Here is a 15,000-nt window from a genome sequence, read left to right as displayed (position 1 = left end):
ATTCTGCTCCTGCGTTGGATGACATTCAGATCAACTGTCCACAATCTCTGCAGCATTATTACCCTCCTCCTTCACCTCCCGTGCACCCCCCCCCCCCCCCCCATGCATCCACTGTTCCTCCGCTGTCCGCTTTCTGTTTCCCCCTCTTTCACAACAGAGTACTATCAGTGGGTGGAGGTTTCCTGCATGGGTTGCATATAAGACACTGACAATGGTTGTCCGTGTATTTGAATTGCCGATGTGAAAAATGCAGACGTGATGCAGCTAATTTTGCTGCAGCGAGTCTTGTCACCCCGGGAAGAAGGAAACAGAGCTGATGAAACAAAACCAAAGCAACACACTTTGGCTTAACATTATTTTTTTTTAAACAGTCAAGTTCAGTTTGCAAAGATTTTATTCGGAAACGCTGCTCAAGGAATCTTTACTGTTTTAAAATAATATACTTTACGTACGCATACTGTATGTGCATCGTATTTATTGAGTACACAGTATGACAAACAATCGATAAACAATCTTGGCATGACTGACCAATTTTACTGATGTCAGGGTCTGACGCCACCGTTTATACTGACACCATTAAAAAGTGACAAGTTTAACAGACATGACCCAAATTTATGTAAGACTGGCAACCCAAACGATGAATGGACTTTCATTCCTGAAAATCTGCCATCTCATCGAAACAGACAGCGAGGCAGTCCTGCCTGCGTTTTGTGTCGTTAGGGAGATGAAGAGTTGGGTAGGCACAATTCATAAAACCTATGATCAGTCTCCCAGCCAGGAAGGCCAGTTAACTCAGCTTACAGAGCTTTAGTGATTGGTTGCAAACTCTGCGACAGCGTCTACATCTCCGGCCATTTTATGGTGTGTCTCCCCGTAAGCACGCCTGCACGGATATGAGCTGAGGTTTACACGTGCACGATTTTCTAGGCATACTAGAAAGGCACACACCCCCCGCATTGGTAATCCCATTAGGAAACTCAGCACTCAAATGGGGAAAATAATGGGCCCAAATATATTTATATAGGACAACATTAATAAGCCATGACACCACTACTGTACCTACCTGTTAATTGCCATTAACAAATCCAAACAAAAGAATCAACCGAGTTTGGAAACAGACCCACACCTACTGTACCATAAATAGGGAAAATGAACACACAAACACAGTATCTAAATATATATATATCTCAAACTGGGAAAAAAGGTATGTGTGCATTTGTGTCCGAGTTGGTTTTCACATAGAATCATATTTGTGATAATCATCTGCCATTATCACTTTCATCATTGAAGATGTTCACTCTTTAACCCTGTTACTTGTATCTGGGAGGAGCGTGGCGTGTGTGTGTGTGTGTGTGTGTGTGTGTGTGTGTGTGTGTGTGTGTGTGTGTGTGTGTGTGTGTGCGTGTGTGTGTGTGTGTGCAAGCACACGCGTGTGTGTACATATGAGTGAAAAACTTAATTAGCTTGCAATTGGTATTCACGCATGATGACTGCAGGGAATGAGTTAATTGCAGTCCAATTCAAACGTTGACACACTTTCAAAGTTTCTCCCCCCATCCCTCTCTCCCCGAGAGAAACCAATGAGGAGCGGCAGATCACATTTATAAAATGAGAGTCGGAGATAGCGGGATGGAGACGGAGAAAGACAGATGGCGAGGGCAGAGGAAGTGGAGGAGCAGAGTGACAAGATATGCAGTAACCGGAGGGATTTTTTTAACGGTCACCATTTTTTGGATGGAAGAAGGTACAGCGCGGTACACTAAACCCTGAGAGTGCGATGAATTCCTTTGTTTTTTTGGACGACAATCAGGACAGGAAATAATGTACCACTTATTTTAATTGGAATGAAGTTAGAGGGGAGTGAGACAGGTTACTTAGCGAATAACATAGAAGAGAGACCAAGTAAAGCCAATGGGGAAAGTTAGCAGAAGAACACAACAGTGTAGGAGAGAATGACAGAAACAAGGGAATGTGGGTTGGGGTGCAATGGATGAGCTGAGGGGTCATAATATGGTCTGAATGGCCATGTGTGTAGGGGTTATATCCCATACACCGCACGCAAGAAAGACAAATACTCGAGTTGAGATATTCGTTTTTGGACGCTCCTCATCAAGCGAGGACATCATTTACACTTTCAACAGCAAATAAAACACAATGACCCCGAGTGTTTTAAGAAGGACAGGCAAGCATTTTAGCTCACAGTGGTAGCGAGACTGTGATCAGAACTATCGGCGCTGTTAAACTGCAGTGCGAGGCGGTTTCCTCCTTCAAAAAGTGAAACAACTATGTTAAGAGTGAGCTTTGTCCCCTACCTGTGGATCAAACAGGAAGTGAGGGCGTCCGTTTTGGAGTTGCAAAGCCAGGAACTCTTCTTGACCCCCGGGAGAGAAAGCGCAGAGCAAAAGGCCATTCGGCGACCGAGTCCTGAAGCTTAGCCGGATACCTGGATCGAGAGAGTGAGAGAGAGAGAGAGAGAGAGAGAGAGAGAGAGAGAGAGAGAGGGTTTTGAGTTAAAAAAAAAAAAAAAAAAGAATAAATAGAGATGTAGCGTGATGTACGTCCCACAGGAGAACACTTCACTGCACCACTGTGCGGCGTATCCGGGAGCAGATATTAGTCTTCCACATCATCAAGATGAAGTCTATGATGAAGATGAAGTTTTCTCCTCAATCAACCTTTGAAGTTTACAGCCATTTGCGTGTGTGCGTGCGAGGGAGAGCGAAAGAGAGAGCAGGGGGGGGGGGGGAAGGGAAGGACGAGCCTTTCGGTGTATGCCCCGCTACGTCTCCATCAGGTTCGCCTTTTCCCAATAGCTCTAAACTCGCCGGATCCACTTTAATCCTGCAGACGGCGCTGATCTTAGCTGGAACACACGTCAGGGAAAACACACGGGCTTCACTTGACTGACCCGCCTCCCTCCTCATGCGCTCCATTAGAGAGGGCAGATAACAATCTCTTCTAATCCCTCACTCCTTCCACCTAAAACCACCGAACACTACTTGAGATTTAGGGGTGAAACTTCAAGCGCCACGCTCGCCTCAAAGACACTGCTGCACCTTTCCCAAGATGGAGTCAAATAAATGCAACGCACACGTTTAATACACACGTTACACAGGCATTCCATCCTGTCGTCTTTTCCGACAGGATACAAATGCATTCCAGTTGATAATTCAGCATTCTTATCATTTTTTATTTTATTTTTTCCACAAACTATGTCATTCACAAGAATTACGTCCAAATGATCGACAGGCGTCCCCCATTGAAGGAAAGGTTCGCCGTTTCTATTGTTTATCTTTCATATTCCCGATTCCCTGTCGCGCTGCCGGCCCCTGCCGTGCGGTGTTGTGAATCAAAGCTTTTTTGTGGGAAAGTAGTTGAAGCCCTCCGAGACGGGTAGCGCTTCCTGTAACCTCACCGCACACCCAGAGCTGAGAATTCCGGCAACGTGCTGCCATACCATGTTACTCTCGATTAGAGATTGGATCTTAATCCGCTACTAGATCCACATAGAGACAGGGAGAGTGCGTTCGTGTGTGTGTGTGTGTGTGTGTGTGTGTGTGTGTGTGTGTGTGTGTGTGAGAGTGTGTGTGTGTGTGTGCGTGCGTGCGTGCGCGTAAGTGTGTGTTAGTGTGGTTTCTTAGCTCTGTCTTTCGGTCTCTTTAGGGAACAGAAGTGTGGGAACATCTGAGAAGTTTACTGGAGGCAGTCTCGGGTTTATTAAAGACTGACGCTCGCAACATCATTTTCCTGTGTTGATTCACTCAACGTCGAGCGCTACCAGATCAGATCAGATCAAAACGCCGCTTTCACGTCACTTATAGCATGGTTTTTATTTCAATTTTATGGATAACGATACAGAATGGCATGTTCACCACAAAATCCTACGTGTGCAATCACACTTTATCCATTTGATTTATTTTATAAGGGGCTTAACTCGCTTCACACGTAATTTTACCCCACCGGTATTGTTATTATTCATAACTTTACTTATAATTTATAAAAACAAATAACAAAAACAAACACGACATAAAAAAACTTTAAAAAGGGTCCTCCAAATCCTTTGACAGTATCTATAATGTATTGACAAAAAAAAAAAAATCAATAAAAATAAAAACAGGGCAAAATTAAGAGCAATGGTTACTATGATGTCACAAAATATCATATAGGAACGTTTATCATTTTCATTTCATTTCCCAGGAACATTTCCTGGTTACCATAAGACAATGTGTGGAATGACACATGTTTGTCCATCTCAGCCGCACACACATCAACTTTTTTGCGCATAATGAATGAAAAGTAAGTGATTTTACCCTTGAAGATGAGCTAACAGGCCGGCGGCTTCTGTTGCTTGATACTGTAGAGATTATAAAATACAACAATGTTCTCTACATCCCACTCAGATGCTGTACATCCAGCAGCCATGTGTCATTTACATTCATGACCTTGTCCACACAGAGACGAGAGAAGCCATGACAGATATCTGACATTACATTATCCCCCTTTAACCTTCTACTCTCTCTCCCTCTCGCTCTACCTTCTCTCTCTCCCCTCTCTCTTTCTCTGCTTTGCTTTTAACCTTCCTCGTCTCTTTCTTGACCTTTTTAATCTCCCTTTCCTTTTTTGCCTCCCATCTCTTCCACTGACATCATTTCTGTTTCTTGCTCTCACCGCTTAAAATCCCCTTTCTTTCGTTTGACCACTTTCCATCCCCCCATCCTGACCGATCCTAACCCCAAATCAACCAAACAATACGGAACGGCAAACGCATTCTTTATAGAATAACGTTCATATGCACATTCAACAATGTTAACACAGACCACACACACACACACACACACACACACACACACACACACACACACACACACACACACACACACACACACACACACACACACACACACACACACACACACACACACACACACACACACACACACACAAATAAAAAAGAAAACAGACCTAAGGGACACTTGCAACCTCTCATTGGGACAGTACTAGAAGCAGCCACGTCCATATTATTTACTGCATTACAGCACAAACATGTGTACAGTACACACTTCACACTCAGTAGAACACTTCAACTTAAACACATCACACGTTCTGGTAACTGATGCATCTGCTGGACACGGTTTCCTCAGACGGACAAGAGTGAGAAAAATGCCATCTGTACTTGAAGTAAAAACCCTGATAATACCTGAGTGGTGCAATGTTGTGGAAAAAGAAAGACGAAGCATGCACACAAGTGCAAACAGCAGCCGAGCATGGATAAAACATACTGAAACTCCGGGACCCTTTATACAAAATATCCTCTTTCAACTCAAAGAAGCGTTCATTCTTGTGAGATTTGGCAAAAGATGACAAAAGATGAATCTGAAACTGCATTTTCGTAAGTTCCCACAGTGGCGACCACAATTCCCACAATGACAATAAGAACCTTTGTTTACCCAGGACAGAACCTCCTCGTGCGTTGCTTAATGGTTCACCAGAACAGCATTGTATCCTCACAGAAATCTTAAATCTTAAAGACAAATAAATAAGAATTATGGCAAAAAATTCAAAATGGTTTTTGGAAAAATTATTTTCATCTTCCACATGATACTAATTTAACTCACTATAGTATTTTGTGAGATGTGCCATAATTATTCTGTGTTTCAATTTCCAAACAACTCACTGTGGTAAGAATGGGAGACACTGGGTGGCATGTGACATAATTTCCTGTGACTGAGTCTATTGCCTTAAAATGAAGCGAATTCTATACAAGGCAGTTCAACTATTTACACGGGCTTTACTCTTTGAAGACCATTTATTCTCCCTGACGTTATTCCCCTACCACTGTATTGACTGCCCTATGACATCCGGGTTCAATGTCTCTGCCTCGGAGCCCGGTGGAGGTGGACTGCAATCAACATATCACACGTACAGTGACCGCAGAACCATTTACAGCGTTAAATCAGTCTTGTTTATCCCCGAGTATTATTTCACATGGTCTTGTATTGTTTCTCCCCTCTGTCGCAGCAAACAGTGGAGGTTGTGTGTAATCATCTACACAACATAACCTGAATAACTCCAGTCATGTTAGCTCTCTGCTGGCATTAATCAGAGCCTGCCGTATTAATGAGAGTGCGGCAGCCAGCTAATTACACTCATAGATTCTGCAGCAGCCCATTAAATATACAAATGACAAAATTAAAGAGCCCAGCCTCTTCTGATTAATCTTTAAATGGGGAAAAACTAATGATGTCTGCGCAAACTTTCCCTCCGCACACTTCTCCCCCCCCTTCTCCTCTCAAACGCTCAAAGTCTGGCAATCAATCAAATTAATTAAGGAAAAATAATTTGTATCATTTAACATTTCCCTCTTTCCTGCTCCGCTGCCGCAGTGCCGCCACCGCCACCGCCACCGCCACCGCCACCGCGGAGTGCGGGAGACAGACTCTGGGAATTAACCAAGGTTTCTTTTGTTACTGTCCTTTTATTTCTTCTCCTCCTTTTTGTTAAAACTGCATTTATGACGTTTCATCTCTCTTCATTTACTCGAGGGTTTAAAGAAAAAAAAAAAATACAACTGGATTAAGAATACGAGACTGGTGCTCAACTCAAATGAGCCGTTTTCAGTCTTAAATACTGAACCATTACAAATGATGTGAGAGAGTTCATATTGTGTGTATATCAAGCAGCTTAGTGGATATCAAAACATTGATTTTATAAGGCAAAAATATGGATCTTTACTAATATATGTACGTGTACGAGTACCTCATTTAAAGGTAAACAGTTAGATGCATAGGCAAGACCGATGAGGTAAATGGACTGATGTGTTTTTTTATGGGAAAAGGGCACTTTAAGGGTATTCATATTCCAACAATGATTTCCGATCTTAACTAAGATTCACCAGAGGAGATATTGACCCCAAGTGCCCTAAATTCATTTAGTAGAGAGAAGTGCCTTTACTTCACAGGTGAATGCACCGAAATAATTTATGGAAACATGCACTCAAATTGGATTATATTAAAACAATGACTGTACATGGGGAAACAAAAAAAAAAAAAAAACAGCAATTTTGATTGAGCAGACAAAACGATCCTTATAATTAAAGGTGAACAACCTAATGTCGTGTATTAAGGCAAATGGGCACTTAGGTTATACGTACGTCATTGATTTAACATGTTATAAAACCTGCCGTTACCTAAACTGATATTTAGCATAGAAAATATTGACCACACTCAAAGTGCCCTTAATACCACTACTGGGAGGCCTGCGGAGGAAACAAAAAGTGCATTAAAAAAGCCATTCCTGCAATTATTAATACTTCCAGAGTTCTGCATTAGATTATTTCTGAAACAAAATAGAGTGACATTCTATTTCATACACAGCCCAAAAAAAGATATCTGGCATTAAACACTGCCTACAGAGGGAAACATATTACTGAAGAAAATATTAAATAAAATTTGCCAAACATCTATGATGTTTGGCAAGTTTCTGAGCAGTTATCATGCGACTTCATATCACTAACCGTGCCTTAAATAAACATATACAGCTTGAACTCAAAGTTGAAATATTATAAATCACCGGGTCACAAGACACAAGGTTTCTGCGAGACATCAGCGATTGACAAGTCTCTCCTCTGTGATCAATCAGCTCTCGGGGGGAATTACACTGCATTACATTCATAATCCGATTTGGCTTTGATTTGTTCGCTGTTCCGTGCACTTCGACGGGAATAATTGTCTGTAGATGATGCTATTAGTATAGATGATTGTAAAAGGCCAGTTTGAGGACTGCCGACACATTGATGGTCCAGAATAGATCCGGTCTGATCCATTACCCTTTATGAAGGAGGAGAGGAGAGGCTGAATACTCTCAATAACAAAAAAAATAACAAAAAACATCATTATCAATTTATTGGGATGAAAACAGAGTAGCGAGTGACACATTACTCTTTACGGATCCAGGAGAAACCGAGAAGGAACAAGAGGGGAGACTTTCTCAATGACAATCGCCCATTGTGCAGCACTGCACAAAGAATCTTAAGAGTATTTACTTTACGTGTTTTATTTTCAACTCCTCTTCTCACGGTAATTACAGTAAGTTGAACACATTCACAGAAGAAAAGGGTATCTGTGCTTTTTTAAGTATTTTTTCCTTTTCAGTCTTACTTTTCAGGCGTATTTAGAATGACCCAAAACCACACCAAACAACAATTATAATAAACAAAAGCTAAAATTCATAATTATTCTAGCGATTTTTTCAACCAATATGGGGAGAGAATTTTTTTATTTATTTTTTTAATGGTACTTGACATTGTTGTGAAGAAGGCCTCAAGGAGACAACAAAGTAATCCATTGCAATTGATATAATCAAAAGAGGGTAAGTAAGTAGTATGTACATGACGGATGTGTGTTAAACTGTCGCAGGATAATAGTTTTCATCCTAAAAACGATGCACAGGTAATAATGAATCACAGCTCCAAATTTAGACATTAAGATAGATAAATAATGCCAAGGCAAAAGAGATATGTGTTGATCGAAGCAGCTCAGGATGTGAGAGGAATCATGATGAATCTCTGCATAGATCAGACTTTCGGCGAACGGTGAAGGAACAGGCTCATTGTCCCATTAACGGCATCAAAGTTGTGACAATTCTCAATGTGCAATCAAGATTTTGGCTGACCACAAGGGGAAAAAAAAGAAATATTCTAGATAAGGAAAGACGGCGACTGCGGTACGAGGTTTCAGCGTGAAAAAGGGGAGATCCGTGAGCCAAAGTGGCATGGAGGAGCTTTGTGAGCTCAAGTCGTGCTGATTACTATCAGCAGTCATTAATTATGAGCGTCAGAGTGGGTGATGTTCACAGATGAAGCAGAACATGTTTGGCTGTGGAGCTCAGCTCTCTAATGACACTGGTAAACAGAAAGATAATTGTCCTTTACAATGATTGGGAAGTCTTTGGAAGACAGTGCAGTGATGGCAGAACAACAAACATATAACACACACACACACACACACACAAATATGCAGTAGAATCTACAGCCATGCCACACAATGACAGATTGTCCACATATTATCCGCATGATTTTAAACACAGATCTTAAACTACAAACCTGTAAAGTCAGTGTTGTTGGGAAGTGTTTGACTGGGAAAACGGTAGTAACCGCTGCCTGGGAACCTGGTCCCCCTCATCACAGGTTCACGGGAATCTGATAGGGAAACATCGGTCCGTTCCACCTGAGAAAAAGAAACAACAACAACAAACTATTACTTACAAACTACAACAATAACTATTAACTTTGCAAGTTGCGTGATGATTCGATGGTAAATATTATCCCCACTGAAAGAACACAAACCTGGTAGATGGGTGGAGGTCCATTGAGTTGGCCTGGAGGTTCCCACTCTATCGCTACTGCCGTCTCGTTTACGGGATGAAGTGTCGGTGGAGTCAACCCGGTTGGAGCTGTAAGGAGAGAGAGAATGTGCCTTCACAGCTGAACAACATTATTTTGCGCTGCAGAAGTCAGGCGCAGTTTCAGGAAGCTCCTATTACGGGCAGTTGCAGTCACTGAAAAAAAATTAAAAATAAGAAAAACCTGACCTCCAAGTTCCAAATACACCAGAACGTTTCCCCCTGCTACGCATCACCCCATCACTACAGTAGTAGTAGCAGCAGTTATTGTCGTTTTTTTTTTTCTTCTTGTCGCAGGAATTTCAGCCCAGTTTGTTTAATGAGTGTCAGGGCGTCGGGTCCATGGTAAAGTGAGAAGGTGATAGAAACATGCATGGTTGAGGAGAGAACCAGAGTGTTTACAGGGAGAGAGACGAACGAGGAAGGACGTGTCCAGTCAGTGAAAGCCCTCAATGTCTGGGTTTGTGTGTGTGCATAAAGCAGGCAAACAGTTTAAATGGATCGCAGCGGTGGTAGATTAAATCTCTCTCTCTCACTCTCTCTTTCACAAGCAGGCACGCACACGCGCACATCTGCACATGTGCACACACGCACACACACACACACACACACGCACACACACACACACACACGCTCGTTAGTGTGAGCTCTAATAGAGCTCTTAAATGGGAAGTGGACAGGTTGTCTTGTGCAGCTCATCTCGGTGCATCAAACCATAAATTACTGCCAATCGATAGCTCGCCAGTCTATTGAAATGGAGCTACGGCATCATTTAGAACACTCAGAGCTGGATGTGCGATAAGAGTCTCTCTCTCTCTCTCTCTCTCTCTCTCTCTCTCTCTCTCACTGTTTCGTGCCCAAACATTTCCATGTACACACACAGGCACCTTATTTCTCAGTGGTCTACACTGGATGTAAGTTTTCGAAAAGCAATTTTAAGTCACCACAATTTCCCTACCAAGTCTCTCTTTGTTTGTATCCTCTGCTTCTCCCTTAGTCTCTCTGTTTGGGTTCTGAAGGGGGATGGAAGCTGGTTGTTTTATAATAATCAAGTAGAGAAGCGGATTAGGCGCTCACTGAAGATGTTGGCAGGATGTCAAGACATTACAATTTTGGTTATTAGGGTTGTACAAATACCTGGGAAATGACATGATTAACCAATATCCAATTGAATACCATGAGAAAAAATATACTAATATACTTCCATTTTATTCAAAACACAAATATAAACAAACACACAGATGAATCAGGACCTCTGTAGCCCAGTCTAACAATAAACTAAACCCCTGAGTAAAAAAAAAAAAAACGAATATGGACTGATCCATCTTTCATATTTTTTGCTTACACTGAATGATTTATATTTGAAGTCAGCCAACAATGTCTTCAACCATGTCTGTTGCCAACTACTAAACACGGTGCGGCCATTTTACAAGACCAGGTGCACCCTGTGGTACAAACATACTTGACAAACAAATTCAAGTGGCATTTCACCAATACCATGGCAAACACCCGATCCGAACTTCATTGAACATATATTTGAAGCTCTGGAGCAAAAAGAGTGTGAAGTAGAAGTATGCCTTGGTTCATCTAAGAACTGGAGGCCTCCCTCTTGAAGAACGGTGTATCCCACTTCACACTGTTCAGGGCTGGTCTGACCGCTTTCCAACACGGATCTCAGCTGTTCTGAAAACCCTTCTGAAGGCGGCCCTTCTCCTTATGACGATTATTTTGTCCACCCCCATGTATAAACACACTCCCCTGAAAACACACTCGAGAGCATTAGTCCACAGGAAAGGTTCAATTCTGTTGCCACAATGGTAATAAAGCAGCTAAATGACCAGATCCCAGGGAACAATTGCATTTGATTGTGTGTGTGTGTTTGTCTATGGATGTGTTTTTTTTCAGACAATATGTCTCAATAGGCATTTAGCTTACAGTTATATTAGATATAAACACAGACATGCACCCTCCCCACACACATACCACCCCCCCCCCCCCCCCCCCCCCACACACACACACACACACACACACACACACACACACACACACACTTATTGACATGGTGATCCCTTGCCGTGCATATTTCGCTTCTTAAAAAAGGGCCTCAGGCCAATTATGCGTAAATCAATAAACTTCCTGTTCTGTTGAGTGGTGTTGGAGTGTGTGTGTGTGTGTGTGTGTGTGTGTGTGTGCGCGCGCGCGCGTGTCTTGTAGAACAAGCCTTTATGGATGTAGGATACATAAAACATCACCATCAGCCTCTGATTAGCCACTCACTTTACACTTTGATCAATAAACTGTGGAAAGACACACAGTCACATGGAGGCGAACACATCAACACATAGACACACACACGGGTACGCACAGTCTCAATGTACCTGGATGTTTAGTGTGTTAAACTGTCAGTCTGATATGTATGCCTCTAATGTCACATGCTGTCTACTTACTGAGGTAAGAAGTACCTGGTCCTCAAACCATAGTGTGTGTGTGTGTGTGTGTGTATGTGTGTGTGTGTGTGTGTGTGTGTGTGTGTGTGTGTGTGTGTGTGTGTGTCTGTGTGTCTGTGTATAGTTCTTAATTAATCTGCAAGGAAGTAGGGGCACAGGTGAACCCAACAACTTCAGCAAAATCTCCACAGTTTCCGAATGATAAACGTGTGTTTATACAAGCTATTCCAAGTTACACTTCCTGAGCTGAATAAATAATAATCGAGATACGGATGTTTGTTGTGTTACAACAGAGGTCCTACACCCGAGGGAGCGTCACGTAGTAAACAAACAGTTTAATGATGAAAAAAAAAGTGCTCAACAGCATATGCTATTATCATGTCTTGGAGTTAAAACAGGACTACTGGCAATGGATGAATCAACATTTTCCTTCATGTAGATCACATATGTGGCTCTTAAACAATACTTCGAAAAGGTGTCCTGTGTGGAAAAAAATATTACAAAAATTTTTGGATAATATGAAATATATATATATTTTTTTACCATTGTCAACAATGATGCGGTCGTGAAAAAACACAACCGTGAAGTCAAAGGATCACAATAGTGCAGTGTCACTGGTCATCGAAACACAAAACACAGAACCTCTTTTGCATTTGATGAAGTGAAAACGGCAGCTATGTCAACAGATGCAGCCGCAAGAGAAACAATCAAAAGTTGCGTTCTGGCGGGCGTGTATTTATAGATGAAAGGTTTGCCTCCGCTTGAGCACTCAGCACACTCGCTGCCTCCTCACCTGAGGAGGTAAACACCACCACAACAAAACCCAGGCACACGCAAGACGCACAGCGAGACGGGAAAGCAGACAAACAGATGGAAAGGTGCGCGGAAGATGCAGGTACGCTGGATCCTGTGTTTGTATTTGTGCCGCGCCGTGTGTACAAGCGGAAAAGTAAAATGTACTTTGCACAGTATGTTTGAAAACAAAAAGAGAGCGACACTGACTGAAAGATTTAAAGAGGAAAATTGTGAGAATTGAGAGAAAAGTGATAGAATATGGAAGAGTGAAAAAGAATAGAGAATAAAAATGGTGTGTGTGTGTGTGTGTGTGTGTGTGTGTGACTGTGTGCATGTCCATCACCCTACGCTGATCAATTAGTCCTTGAGATTTGTGTCTGAGTTATTAAACATGGGTAATTCATCCTACTTACATTTTAGTTATAAATCTAGCACAGTACAGTGTGTTTGTGTGTGTGTGTGTGTGTGTGTGTGTGTGTGTCTTTGATTCATGGCCAGCGAGGAGTGTGTGCTTTGCCACATTTTTCTCCGAGTAATTAACAGTAAATTGTTTTTACTGCCATCCGCCATGAATATCCCCTCTGGTTAACACTGGCCGCACACTCTCTGCTCAAGTACCCGCAGAAAGAGTGTGTGTGCGTGTGTGCGTGCGTGTGTGTGTCTGTAAGATGGTGGTGGCATAGGTTACACAGCAACTTGCTCCCTGACAGACACGCCCGTGGTAACGGCTGCCGATAAAGCAGAGAAATGTCCACCGTGATGTCCTGCAGATTCACATTCATTATGCGCCCGGTTGCGTCCCTTAAATCTAAAACAAGCGGCAGCGAGTGGCAAATGTACAAACAACTGCCACAGCACATCGACGGACTCCTCCAGATACTAATGACAAATCCGCGCTCCACCCTCGCACCTCCGGAGCACTGTCAGCAAATTTGATCGCAGCTGATTTTTGTTTTGTGTGGAATCAAATAAAGCGGTGGCGCTCAACGGGGGGGGTCCGGGGACCCGCAGGGACTTCAGCATCATTAGAGAACGTACAATAATGACTGTTTATAGTCTCCACAGGTGTGGCAGATTGGACTAAACCAGTGGCACTCAACCTTTCCCAGCTCAGGAGCCACATGAACAAAAAATATTTTCACAAGAGCCAAATTTCTGAAACGTCCCTTTCCTCCATCAAACCATTATGCATTTTAAAATGAGGCTACTAGAAATATTTTATTAAGGAATAAAAATCATGATAATTGCAGTAATTGCAATTTATTATCATTACTATATAATTATCACCATGTTTTTATTACCAGCTTCTTGCTAAAAATTGTTTTCCCACCGTCACACATGTTTTCTCGCACGTTGAAAACAGAGCCAGAACAGGTTGCGCTGCATTCACATGGATGACAGTAGGCGCAAACCGGGAGTTACGTAGAGAAAGCGACAAACGACTCTACCGCGCACGTCTGCTGCCGGGTTTTTGCGCCGTAGCGGTAGACGCCGTGTTCTCTGTAATATTGCACTTAAATGAAGTGAAACGGCTTAAATAAAAATTGGATGGATATAAAAAAGCTGTTTTTCTATTTCTATTTATAATTTGTATGGAGGCTGTTGTGGTGCTTGTAGTGTGGAAGCCAATGGAGGATTTGGACACGCTGGTCTCGCGTGGCACGGTGGGTCCGGTGATAAATTGTGGCTCCAGGTAATTACTTATATACGGTAACAATATAATAATAATAATAATAATAATAATTAAATAAGAATAGTTAATAAAAAAATTGCCAGTGGAAACCAGGTGATCACCCACTCAATTAACAGATCATCGATCAGTACCAGGAAACAGATCTCTGTAGATGCGCTCTCTCTCGAAGCCGTCACGGGTTGTTGTGTCCATGGGGAAATCCAGTTTTGAATACTGCAGACAATGTCTCCCGACAAAATTTGTTGAAATACTCTTGGAGAATTTTTTTTAAATTGAATTTTAAATGACACTTTAACGAGCCGCAAAAAAAGCCGCGGGTTGAGTATCACTGGACTAAATCATTTTTAACAATAAAAATCTCGTGATATTGGACCCCATTTGATAATATACTAAATCTTACCGAATGGCAGCTGCAGCTTAATGCACATCGAATTGCGGGTCGTGCAAACGGAAAAGACTGAAAGAATCACTCCGATGAAATGTTTGCGTGGTCGTCTCTGTGTCTTACCTGCCGGCAGAGTGCGTCCCGAGCTGGGCAGACTGGTGATGCAGCCGGTGCTGGTGCACAGAGTCATGGTGAACGTATAGACATGATAAGGCCTCAGTCCCGTCACCAAGTACACAGGCTCTGACCACGCCCCCGACCTGTGCAACACCTGAGGAACA

The 15,000-nt window shown here is 42.4% G+C and overlaps 1 protein-coding gene across 1 annotated transcript in view; it reads right to left on the bottom strand.

The window, feature by feature from the left end:
- ush2a (Usher syndrome 2A (autosomal recessive, mild)) overlaps window positions 1-15,000 on the bottom strand; it is a gene marked incomplete at both ends in the record, with an annotated part of 168,128 nt that overhangs the window by 128,936 nt on the left and 24,192 nt on the right. The window contains 4 exon segments of the mRNA XM_079997229.1: window positions 2,313-2,443; window positions 9,101-9,224; window positions 9,344-9,450; window positions 14,843-14,990. Coding sequence (XP_079853355.1) covers window positions 2,313-2,443; window positions 9,101-9,224; window positions 9,344-9,450; window positions 14,843-14,990 — 510 coding nt within the window.

The sequence above is a fragment of the Zeus faber genome, assembly GCF_960531495.2.
Source record: "Zeus faber genome assembly, chromosome: 3".
In the NCBI taxonomy this organism is placed as follows: domain Eukaryota; kingdom Metazoa; phylum Chordata; class Actinopteri; order Zeiformes; family Zeidae; genus Zeus; species Zeus faber.
The sequence above is the reverse complement of the archived record's forward strand: the minus strand, read 5'-3'. Positions and strand labels throughout refer to the sequence as shown.